At 34.5% G+C, this 12,463-nt stretch overlaps 1 protein-coding gene across 2 annotated transcripts; it reads left to right on the plus strand.

The window, feature by feature from the left end:
- Positions 1-526: 526 nt before the first annotated feature.
- Positions 527-10,432, plus strand: LOC129266683 (uncharacterized). Of its 2 annotated transcripts, XM_064104069.1 has the most exons (4): positions 527-757; positions 1,247-1,333; positions 4,179-4,245; positions 6,847-10,432. In XM_064104069.1, exons 1-3 carry the CDS (start codon positions 547-549, stop codon positions 4,235-4,237), a joined length of 357 nt encoding a protein of 118 aa, XP_063960139.1. In that variant the 5' UTR covers positions 527-546; the 3' UTR covers positions 4,238-4,245; positions 6,847-10,432. The 2 variants fall into 2 exon arrangements, with proteins under 2 accessions (XP_063960139.1, XP_063960140.1); XM_064104070.1 differs by lacking the exon at positions 4,179-4,245.
- The last annotated feature ends 2,031 nt before the right edge of the window (positions 10,433-12,463 follow it).

Consider the following 12,463-nt stretch of genomic DNA (forward strand, 5'->3'; position numbering starts at 1 on the left):
TATATCAATTAATTCATTAATCAATTATTCAAGCGTTAATTGGTATGAGATTCCATCTCCGGCCCCAACACAGAATATCTCTGTACCAAGGCTGGGATGGAATGAGAATTGTGAGGTAGGTAATTTTAGTGTGAACAAGCATTAGAAAATTGGAGCTTTAACACCATTTCATTGTTTAAAAAAAAAAGTTGCCCCCCCCCCTTTCTCCAGCATATATGATAACTGTTAAACACATGTTGATAATCTTGACATAGCAAGGATTTCTACCTTGCCAAATCGACTTGTAAACAATATGTTGTCATAGCGAGATATGTTACCCTTAGCCATATTATGTAGCTCATCATGACGATATACGATATAATTTGTTATAAATCAACTTAGATATATGTATCACGCCATGGCGAAATGTAACATTTACGCGTCGACTTGGCAAGCAAAAAAATGTCTCGCATTCATGTCAAGTCGATGAAACTTTAAAGTTCTTGTTTTCGTTGCTCCTTTTTTTTTTTTCATGTCTTTCAGATCTGCACACACAAAACATACACGATGAAAGTACAGAGCGGACTTTGCATCTGCGCGTTGGCCATTGTGACCTTATCGATCGTAGCGGAAGCGACCTATGACCTCCAGAGATTACTAGGCCTTGAGGCGGAAGACCAGTATTTTAAACGAGATGGCACCGACCTGGACCAAGAATTCGAAGGAGAGTGGGAGGATCTCCCATTCAAAAGAGGGGTCGGCACCCAAAAGTTCATTGGTAAGTCATGTAGGCCTAGTCACACCAGCGAAACCGACTCGAGACCGGCCAAAGCTTTGACATTATTTCCTATGACTATATGTCCCGTCGGTCCATTTGGAGATTGTTTCGCCGGTGCAACAATGGTATACAGTTTATAAATACAACAACTAATCTGATTGGCCAATATAATTGTTAATTGGTTGTGACGTTTTACGTCGTCTAAAATCAATTTCAATATCGTTTGATAGATACGTACCAAGTAAGCATAACGACTAGAATAAGGAGAAGAAATACTGCGGGAAGTATAATTTTATGTTATGTCGGAGTACCAGCCAAGTTGTGATTTATTCGCTGGTAGGTCTACGTCCGCAACCTCATGCAGTGGGCTCCATTAATGTTTAGCCTCTCATCAAAATAATGCGTAGAGGGCGCTGACTAGTAATTACATATTTCCACCATCTTTGATATTATGCCATGTTGTTGTTTCTTTTTTTTCTTTATGTGTAGCGTGTTTCCACCCTGGCCTACGGACAAAATGTTTTTGCGATAGAACGAAACCAAAATACAGCAAGCACTATTTCTATTACTGTAGAGGTGAGTATGGGTATTGTGTGTAAATGAATGAGAATTGGCGTCAATTCTCACTTTTTTACGGGCTTCATTTTGACAAATAGGGAAAGGTCAGACTGAACTTGCATTACACTGCCGAAGAGAACACAGCGTCACACGGTGTTTTCACAGTGTTCCTACACCGTTTCCATAAGGTTAAGACTATATTGGCGTCGCTTTACAACAAGCCGATAATCTCGTCTGGTGTGGCGTGATAGGTAAAACAATGCGCTATTATTAGCACTGGCGTAAATCCTTGTGTCACACTCACACCTATTGTTCAGGGGGATGATCTATTGTTCCATTCCCCGCTGAACAATAGCTTTGACGCAAAGATTTACGCCAGTGATTATGAGTTCGCTGCAGTCAAGGTCATTGACGCAGTTTTGAATCTCGTTTTGAGCGATTTTTCAAAGTTCTCTTTTTATTAAAAAAAAAGAGAAGAAATTGTGGCAATACTCTGAAAAATTCCAAGTCCAAGAATTGTAGTCTCATTTAAAGCCTCCAGAACAGACTTAGCCCTTCTCGTATGGTTATGAGTCTGCCGAATAAACGTCAATAGAGTCTTGAACCTTCACATGGTGGAATATGTGAAGATGTGACCACATGCTATCCTGAAATTTATCTGTATAAAGATAATTCCACACTGTAGACATTACCACAATAGAAGTAGGCCATATTCACAGTGTATTCATATGGTGGACCATGCGAAGATTTGATCCACACTGTTAAAGGGGTCATCCAGGCGGAAAATAACTACTCTAAATATTAAATATAGTAAATTTCTCAAAGCAAAATGCTAAAAATTTCATCAAAATCTAATTACAAATAGCAAACTGCTGAATTTCAAAGTTTATCAATATTTTGTGAAAACAGTTATATGCACATCGTCGAGAATATTCATTTGGTGGGCTGGTGATGTCACATCCCCACTTTCCTTTTTTGTTATGTTGTTACTTGAAATCATAGTTATTTCATATTTTTATACAATTGTGTATGACATGTCTCCCTTATAATAAAACAAGTTGCAGCAATGGATATCTTATGCAGTTCATCAGTTGCCAATCATTTTTTTGTTTAGTTATTGGAGGACAAAATTTGAATAAACATGATTCCATGTAATATTTTTTTTAAGTGGGATATGACGACATCAGGTTGCTCAATGAATATTCATGAAGATGTACATAGAACTGGTTTAGCGAAATAGGGGCCCCTTGGTAGAGCAGTTTTGTAACTGAAAGGGCTACCCTGCTGAGATAAAACGGAAATAAATAGATAAATAAATAAATAAAAAATAATAAATAAATAAATGAATGCAAACCTTTATTTACGATTGATCCTATTGTCCTAAGCTATATGCATAATGTCCTCTGTAAGCAAAAAAAAAAGCAAACTGAATTTTCAAAATATCGATGAATGCATGACTTTACATCATATCTATTGATTCTGTTTTCGATATTCCCCTGCCATTACACGTAGAAAGTAAGGGATTGTGCCATCATGAAAATTGTTTAGAATTTGTTCTTGTTCTTAGGCTTTACATGGGTATTTTTACCAATCTATCTCTTAATTTCAAACTTGGATTTGATTATTTCTCTAATTCCCTTGATATTTCAATGTATTCCTTTATATCGGGCAAAACAAAATAATGAATGATCGGATAATGTATTTGTGAATTGAATTGAATTGAATTGAATTTATTTGAACGTCACTGGCATTCGCCAACATTTTGTTCAAAACAAGAAGTACAAAATAATACAAAACAAATATATACAATTCAAGGAATATAGGCAGATATTTGTGTAATTCTTGCCTCCCACTTGTTTTAATCTCATCATCATTTTATGATACAGTTATATTCTTGAAATTAAAAGAGTTGATACATGTGCCGTATGATTTAGTATCATCCGATTAATCATGTTAAACTAATCCTCCGGATCGGAAGAAAATTTTCGAACTGAGATATAAGACTTGATAATGTCACGATTGACTTATTTGAATATTGTAGGCAAGTACCGATATTCATCATTTGTTATCATTCAAGAAAAATGTTAAGACTATGGGGAAACTATTCCGTTTAATCATGTTTATCTCCCTTTACTTTGGATTAATCATTGAGAACACGCAAATGTCTTCCTTATCAAATTACGCAGGACAGAAAAGGACAACTGATTTCTTATTCCATGAAATATTACAATGATTTATTTTTGCTTGTAGTACAAAATGATAGTTAACAAAAAGAATAAGAGAAATCCAACGAAAAAACACATCTCTGTACATTAATATTGACAAGTACCAACCGCAGAACATTACGTGTTTGATGAATTGATCGTTAAGCTTAAGAGAAGAAAAGATTATGTTGAATCAATTATAAGAGTGACTTCGTCATTCAATGCTCATCATTCAAAGTAGACTCATTCTTTCTGTCATTATTTAAAAATATATATATAATTCTTATATTTCATCTTAGCCATGCTAACATCTGTTAGGATGTTTTGTAACGTGTCCTTTACAATATTTTTTTTCTTTCATTCCCAACCCTTTCTTATATCCGTTTTTTCCATTGAAACATTAATCAATGACTAGGATATTTATATTATTCTTTGAATATGCGAATATTACGATAAACATGAATATGTTGCTCAAAGATAATCCTCGAGAAGGACAAATCTATAAAGGATGAGCTGTTAATATCTTCATACATCGATGCTCAAACATAAAAGCATGATATATTCTATACTTTTTATATTATGATGTAATATATTTTTACCTTTCATCATCCTCTTTTTCTCTGTATCGCATGCCTTTTTCCTATCTCTTGCATGAGAAGTCGCCAATGACGTAGAGGATCATTTTTTAAAATGGACATACTATCGACGAAAACGGTGATGAGGAATGTAAGAAGAGTGAACATCATATATCAACTGGGATCCAAACGAAACTGCTCAAATTTTACAATGTCACTGCACAAATTCCACTCCGTCATTATAAAACAATATTTTTACACAGGTTAGCTTCAATAATCTTTACTAGGCACATATCAATGTGTATTTCAAACAGCCACTCATATCTATACACACTGGCTTATTCTTAAGTCAGGTTTAACTTAGACCACGGTCTAACTCTGTGCCCAAATTATGGGGAGCCAAAAATAAATTTAAAATTAAAACAAAAATATATTTTTTGTTGTTTTCATAATGAAGAGAAAAATACTTCAAATAGGCCTACGCCATTTATCATTCACAGACAATTTGGATGTGTGCTTTTAGGGATTCGTGCCCCAACTGGCTCTCCATATTTAAACCATAACTTTAAACCAGGGTTTAATAAGAGCTACTCTGTTCAATCTATCCCCCGCTTACCGTGACATCCTCAGAAGGATCTCTGTGTGACTGTGTGATTTTTCGAATCATTTAGAATGTTAGGTTGATAAACTTCCTGTACTTTCTTTGTAATTGAGCCATTCACTTAAACGTGCCCGTGAAAGACGTGTGTCAAAATCATTTTCCTCGTTGTTTCTCTTGCCATTTTGTGGATTCAGAAACCGATCGATGTGATGGCCTAAAGCCTCTCTGTGATTGAACCAATCTCTTAATTATTGACGTGTGCTCAGCAAAGATTATCGAATCTAGCCTGTGAAAATATCGTTCATTTTGACTAAGTGGATTTGTGCAGTGCCCTTGTAAATTTTGATCAGTCTCTTTTAGAACCCACTTCATAAAGCAGGGACTTGCTGATTACCTGTAAAGGCTGAGTGGTATTATGCAAACCTGGCTTTATACGCTCCCATCAAGTTATATATGATTTTTATGTGTGCAATTTATTTTTGGTGTTCTTTGTTCTTTTGTCAGCTTAGATTTCACAATGTTCCAGCCCTAGATCTATGATCATGATAATGATAATAATTAACTGACTTTTAAACAAATTCGTGATTATTATTCGGAACAAGTGCAACTGGATCCAATAAAATAAAGTTTGGCATTTAATCGTATAAGGGCTGATTTCGACAGTTGATTGCATTGAGTATTATGTATGATCTAAAGTAATAATCAATTTTATGGGGAACTGATCAATACTTGTAGATCTACGATCTGATATATGTAAACGCCGTGTTTTTTTTTTTTTTTGTGTGAAATTGTTTTGGCTAAGATCCTTTTCAGTGGAAATGCACAGAGCCGTTATTCACAATTACGTTCACATGGTTTGTGTTGTCTATTTTTGTTTGGATAATGTTGGCAATTCTAGTATGTTATTTATGTACCCATAATTAGCCTCGTCAATTGAGACACATTGGAAATTGGACTTTATTAAAATGTCGTATACCATTTAAAAATAACGAAAAATGTGTCCTCAATATATAAAAATCGCACAGATACAATTTTTTTAGATGGACTGACAGACAGAAGATCGGAAAAGCGCAACACAAATGAAAAAAAGGCATTCTTCAATTGTCATGATTGCACTGTTTTGAAGCAATTGCACATTACTGTTTCATCTTTTTGCCTTTTTCATTTTTTTCTCTTTCATCTCCTTACCTTTCCTAAATATATTTTCTTAGCCATGCAAGTTGGAATTTTAAACAAAAAAAAATGTCATTATTGTGAGGGTTAGAAGGCTGAATTTTAAAAATGATTAAGTTCGATGTCTTGTTTTTTGCATTTTTTGTTTGTTTTTGTAAAGTTGATTACCCTTTTATTCGGTTCCTTTGCATAAGATTTTATTTAAAAAATCTTATTGCCCTATGCTTATAGGTCTTTGTTTCATTACTCCCATTCCTTGTACACTGTCAAAACTCTGGTGTTAATTTAACACCAGCCCATAATCTATGTCCACAACAGAGATGTATTGAAACAACACCAGTTAGGAATCAAACCAATGCTGTTTTGATACTAATTGGTGTTGTATAAACACCTATCTGGTGTTAGACCAAGGGCTGGTGTTGAATTAACATCGGCGTTTTTGCAGTGTAAGTATTTTTATTTGTATGATCACACTAGTAGTATTTATCGTAATAAGCAATCCTCGTACATAGTGTATATCAAATATTATTTTATATTCATATGCAAATATTAGTATAGTAAATGTTATCATTTGTTATTTTGTAAGTTTAAATGATTTTCCTCAAAATATAAGAGGTTGATTTTCAATAATCTGTTTTTCTATTTGTTATTAGAATATGACATATCATGTTAGCGTATGCATTTAAGTGTGTGAAAAAACACACACATACATATATATGTATACATATATATATATGGACAAAGTTGATATTGTTCTGCTCAGAGTCAGTCAAATAGAATAAACTCAAGATGAAATAAAAGATCCGTAACGAAAGAAATTCAAAGAAATATCTTTAAAAATACATTCGTATATATATATAAATTCCAAGAGAGAGATATATATATATATATATACACACACACACCCTCTCACACACACATACTATTGTATTACCATTTATCTAATACTGGTTTTCTTTTATTTACCTCCGAATACAGGTACCAGACGCCATGGCATGCTTCGTCCTGTCTGAGTAAAGTCCTTCATTTCCTCGTCTTTGATTTTCGATCATCGTTTTTGCAGCTTCTTGCTTTGCTACTTAAGATATTCCATGGATTGTGTAAGGCGGATATTTCACCAAACAAAGGGTGTGATTAATTCCGTGAATCATTAACATTTCTATTTCTGAATGGGTCTATGATTATTTGGGAAAGTCTTTTTGGTACTTTGCCATCATAAATTACTTAGCAATCATATTCTTCACGCATTAAACGCTAACATAGTCATGCTATGCACATAAAGAAGTATTGTTATAATAATAATAATAATAATATAGGGTATTTATATTGCGCACATATCCACCTTATTAGGTGCTCAAGGCGCTCCTATATTACCCGGCTAAGCTAGGCGTTCATAGCGCACACAGCTTTTTAAGGAATTACTTCCCACCGGTACCCATTTTCCTCACCTGGGTTGAGTGCAGCACATTGTGGATCAGTTTCTTGCTGAAGGAAATTACGCCATGGCTGGGATTCGAACCCATGACCCTCTGTTTCAAAGTCCGAAGACTAATCCGCTGGGCCACAACGCTCCTATAATACTTATACTATTGTGTTTGACGACATGATGATTATCGTGTCAAATCATGACGACTTCTAAGCTTTGTGAGTCGACATGGTTGTGCAATTATATTTTAGCTCACCGGGTTGGCACCCAAAGCTCGCTCACATGTTGGCATGGTGACCTGAATATAGGCCTATACGTTGCAAAAGCTGCGGTGTTAATTTAACACCAGTCCGGAATCTAGAAATGACCACACCAGAGAAGTGTTGAAGCAACACCGGTTTGAAATTAAATCGATGCTTTTTTAACACTAATTGGTGTTGCATAAACGCGTATCTGGAATTAGTCCAAAACCAAATTGGTGTTGTTTTAACACTTCTCTGGTGTGGTCATACATAGATTCCGGAATAGTGTTAAATTAACACCGCAGTTTTTGCAGTGCACAACCTGATACACCATCATCACTATTTGCCCTCAGTGTTCAACTTTGGAAGATACATTTATATGGCCATGTCGGTTTTCTAAGTAAATAATCATAAGTCGATATGGCAGATTAGATACCTCGAAATCTCTTAAAGCATAATTGCATTTTAAAATTTCCATATTATTGTATTAAAAAAAACGTTATGAATATTATTCTATCATATTTTCCGAGCGCAGTCATTAGACGGCAATCAACCCGCTAACAAATATGATCAATATTCATAAATTAATTTCAGAACAAATTATGAGACCGGATATCGATGTGTCGGCCATGACTGATAGATGGCAGTGTTACTAGGCCTGTAATCAGAACGATGAATTAGACATTCCATTTAATATATAAATTACTACATAGACGGAGTATTATGTCATGTACTATACCAAGTACGTATCTCTTTGCATTTAATGTGAACGCATTGCGATGCAAAGATAAAATCTTATGAGAAAAGAAGTTACCATATGACATGCGAGCTTTTTTTTTTGGTCATTACATGCATAAAGATGTGTAAACAGCAAAAAGATTGATGAAGTCCTAACTTGTGTTTTCACACAAATTCTCAACCGATTAGTTAGTAAAAGGTTTATGTTAAGTTATATATCCCACCTATGCAAAGGAGGATCTAGTCACGTAATCGAACCGGGTTAATAACGATGTATTTGTTAGACAAAATCTGACAATGCGCGTATATTCATGATACTACTTTTTTATTTTGTTTATTTTGAGAAAAAGGGAGAACAGTTCATTTCATAAACAATTAAACAATTTATGGAGTGTTTTATAATGTGTCCACTCAATATACGCGCATTTTTCGATGGGAGATGACCCCAAAGTCATGTCAGTTGAAGTATTTAATCTTTCACAGTACGGGAGATTAGAGCAAAAAAGAGAATGTCTAGTGACTGATTGGTCTACATGTAGGCTCTAAAGGCCTTTCGGTGTCATTCCAAAGGTTCTCCGCCAGATTCACATCTGAGCCATGTAGCTGCTTGGTCCATCAGGGGTATGATTTATCGCCATTCCTCTTCAGATACATCAACTGTTTCAACAATAGTTGTATGGATGAATAAGTAACCATCCCCGAAATGCATGTTTCACACTACTTACATCCCTCATAATAAGGTTCCGTTCATGGTTCGGTAATTAAGACAACACTCAACTCGAGACACAAGAAAACAAACTTTTGCCCTTTGAAGAATGAATTTTATGATGTTGGTATAGCATCGAAAGAAATCTGAGTATCATATATATATTACCCATGCAAAGTGAATAGGAATCTCTGTCAACTGTTTCATTTGATCAATCAAGGTAGTGAGTAATATTATTCATGCATATCAGTTAAAACTGCGATCAGAAAAGTAGGTCCCCTTCATGACAACTGTTCTGTATCTTGTTACGACAAGGAAAGGTTTATTGAATTTTCTTACGAATAATCATGTTAAGACTTGAAATGCAAAAGAATATCTATGGGACAATCTTCTATGTCATTATCATTAGATATCAAGAGTGACAAACTGTTCTTATTCATTGTTGTGTAATTAGAAAGAAAATAAAAAAAATGTAATATTGAGTAAAAAAAATGAAGGTGGTTTTCCGGGTGAGAACAGTTACTCAGCAGGTATCTGGTGTCTCGCTACATAGGCCCTTTGATATTAAAATAGAAAATATAGTGTGAATAAATTAAATGAATTAAGATGGCTATTCAGTCTTATACATATATTATGAGACAATCAATGACAATTCTATTCCTGATCGTTATCTATGTGATTTTGATATAAAGAGATAAGTTGATAAATTGTTATTTTGGGTGTATGCAATAAGACTATACTCTTTTTCTGCTGATTCATATTGTCAAATTTGAATGGTGAGACATCAGCTGAAATAACTCTATTCCTGGTCAAACAATCACTGGGTATGATTAGTCAACTGACATCATTTGTATATATATATATATATATATATATATATACTAAATCTATTCGGGTAATGACCTAAACATAAAAAGTGAAAATAAAAATAATCTAAACTGATCCTCTGTAAAAAGGAAGATATCAAAACAACCATTTATGTCTGTTTTAGCAGGTTTATGAGTTAATTACATTTTCTATTTATAATTCATGGATATCTATTGTAACTGAAAAGCTGATCGTATTAAATTTTCTTTAATACATATTTTTTGTATATACATGCTTACCGTTCTTGTAATTATGTGTTGACGCCCGTTACTGGGTGTTGTGTGTTTGTTATCTGTGTTTATTTTGTTGTTGTTTTTTCTGCTTGTTTAAATTTGAGAAAAGTTGTCAACTCGTACAAGTCATATAATAGTTCACGAAAAAAATAAACTTCATGTAGACATTTAAGTTTTAAAGAAGTTTTTAACAAAAAACTTAAGTATCAACGGTGCACTTAATCTGCAAGAACTCCATCTGTATTCAAATGATTGTAATGGAGACTGAATATCAAGTATTTTACGTGTCATGTGTTTTAGAATAAAAAGTAATAAAATTATCACTTCTCTGGTGATGCCGTTTACTAAAATGTTTTATCTCGTGAAGCACAACGTCGGTGTTGTATATAATGTTTATTGGGTTGGTGAAAGTTTGAGAAGAGTGTGAAAGAGGAATTAACAAGTAGACAAGAAAACTGAAGAGTGGGACTAAGAAAGGCGAGGAGAGTTGTTAAAGGGGAATGAAACCTTTTGAATAAGTAGGCTTGTGTCGAAACAGACAAATCAAAGAAAGAGATCAACGAAAGTTTGAGAAAATTCGGACCAACAATGAGAAAGTTATGAGCATCTGAATATTGCAATCAGTAATGCTATGGAGATCCTCCCATTGGCAATGCGACAATGATGTGTGATGTCACATGTGAACAACTTTCCCTCTGATGGACTATAAAATACCCCCAAAATGTCTCTTTTTGCTTTTTCTTATGGTGATACAAACTCTTTATCCATGATGTATTCTTTAAAAATCCGTATTACATGCCCTACTATAAAAAGAACACATGATCTTCTGATAGATGTGATAAAAGAAGCAATTTAAGTGAAATATATACTAAAGTAATGGAGAGAGTTGTTCACAAGTGACATCACACATCTTTGTCTCATTGCCAAATGCTCATAACCTTCTCATTATTTGTCCGATTTTTCTCAAACTTTCGTTGATCCGTTTCTTAGATTTTTACACAAGCTATCTTGTACTAAAGGTTTCATTCTCCTTTAAAGGATAGTTTACATAAAGGGAAAGAAGGAGAGTTGTACTGAAGTAACGAAAAGGCTTTTAGATTTACGACGTATATTCTGAGACAAGCATATTGAATAGCCAATATTACTAGTTTGCGCATGCGCGAGAAAAGAAGTTCTTCTTGTGCGCAAGCGCAGAAAATATGCTTATGCGGTAATCAGTGTCCCGTAACACAAAGGTGAGCGATTAATCGTACGCTTGGTTTTCACGATTGATTGTACATTGTAGTCAATGGAATCGATCGTAGAAAAATGTTCTAACGATCATTGCTAAGCTTTGTGTTACGGGTCCCTGGTTAGAGAGTGCTCACAATCACGACGTAGCCGCTCGCTACAACGCGCCAATTCCTTTGAAAATGCAAGTCAAATCACAACGCAGAGCTGAGAGGCTTTTGTCGAAAGTTAATGGACCGGGACAGCAGATCATGCGAAGATTTGCACGAACGAACGATTGAAAATATGTCGTTGTCCAGGGTCAAGAGACGACGCTGCCTTCTCAGTCCACCAACTTTGGACAAAAGCCTCTCAGCTATCCATTGTGATTTGACTTACATTTTCAAAGGAATTGGTGCGTTATATATAGAGAGAGCGGCCGCGTAGTGAACGCGAAAACTCTCTATCAAAGAGGTCAAATCTAAAGCTGATTTTCGGAGTGGAAGGTGTGATTGGGAGTTAGAAATTGAGATAGACCCACACACACCTGCACTGGCTATGTCAGGCAAAGCTTTCTAAAACGACCTCATCAACGAAACTACAATATTTCTGAACACAGTAAGAAATTAACGGAATGACAATCCTCATGGTCATAACCTAAAGGGATGGTCCGGGCTTAAAATGTTTATGTCTTAATAAATAGAGTAAAATTCACAGAGGAAAATGCTGAAAATTTCGTCAAAATCGGATAACATTATGATGAAATAAGTTGCGGCAATAAATAACTTATCCACTTGATTGGTTGTCAATCCAATTGTTTTAGTTCTTGGTAGAAAGTTTTTTGATAAACCTTATTTCACATGATAAAATACAAAAGAACAAGTGGGGATATGACATAATCAGCCCACCTAATGAATATTCATAAAGACATGCCTAGAACTGATTCACCGGAATAATGCAAATCTTTTAAATTCAATAACTTCGTTATTTGTTATCCGATTTTGATCAAATTTTCAGCATTTTGCTGTGTGAATTTTACTATATTTATTGAGATAGAAATATCTCCAGCCTGGACCATCCCTTTAACTGATATAGGAGCATACAAAAAGTGAAAAATACAAACAAAAAATATCGAATAAAACATTCAAACTAAATGTACGTTAAGTAATTTTAA

This window comes from Lytechinus pictus, chromosome 8 (genome assembly GCF_037042905.1).
Source record: "Lytechinus pictus isolate F3 Inbred chromosome 8, Lp3.0, whole genome shotgun sequence".
In the NCBI taxonomy this organism is placed as follows: domain Eukaryota; kingdom Metazoa; phylum Echinodermata; class Echinoidea; order Temnopleuroida; family Toxopneustidae; genus Lytechinus; species Lytechinus pictus.

What these genes read in the sequence shown, in the direction of transcription:
- LOC129266683 (XM_064104069.1), top strand. Translation starts at nt 547, where the DNA reads ATGAAAGTACAGAGCGGACTTTGCATCTGCGCGTTGGCCATTGTGACC. An exon ending in CGGCACCCAAAAGTTCATTG is followed by an intron (nt 758 to 1,246) that starts GTAAGTCATGTA and finishes CTTTATGTGTAG; the next exon opens with CGTGTTTCCACCCTGGCCTA. An exon ending in CTATTTCTATTACTGTAGAG is followed by an intron (nt 1,334 to 4,178) that starts GTGAGTATGGGT and finishes TTGCATGAGAAG; the next exon opens with TCGCCAATGACGTAGAGGAT.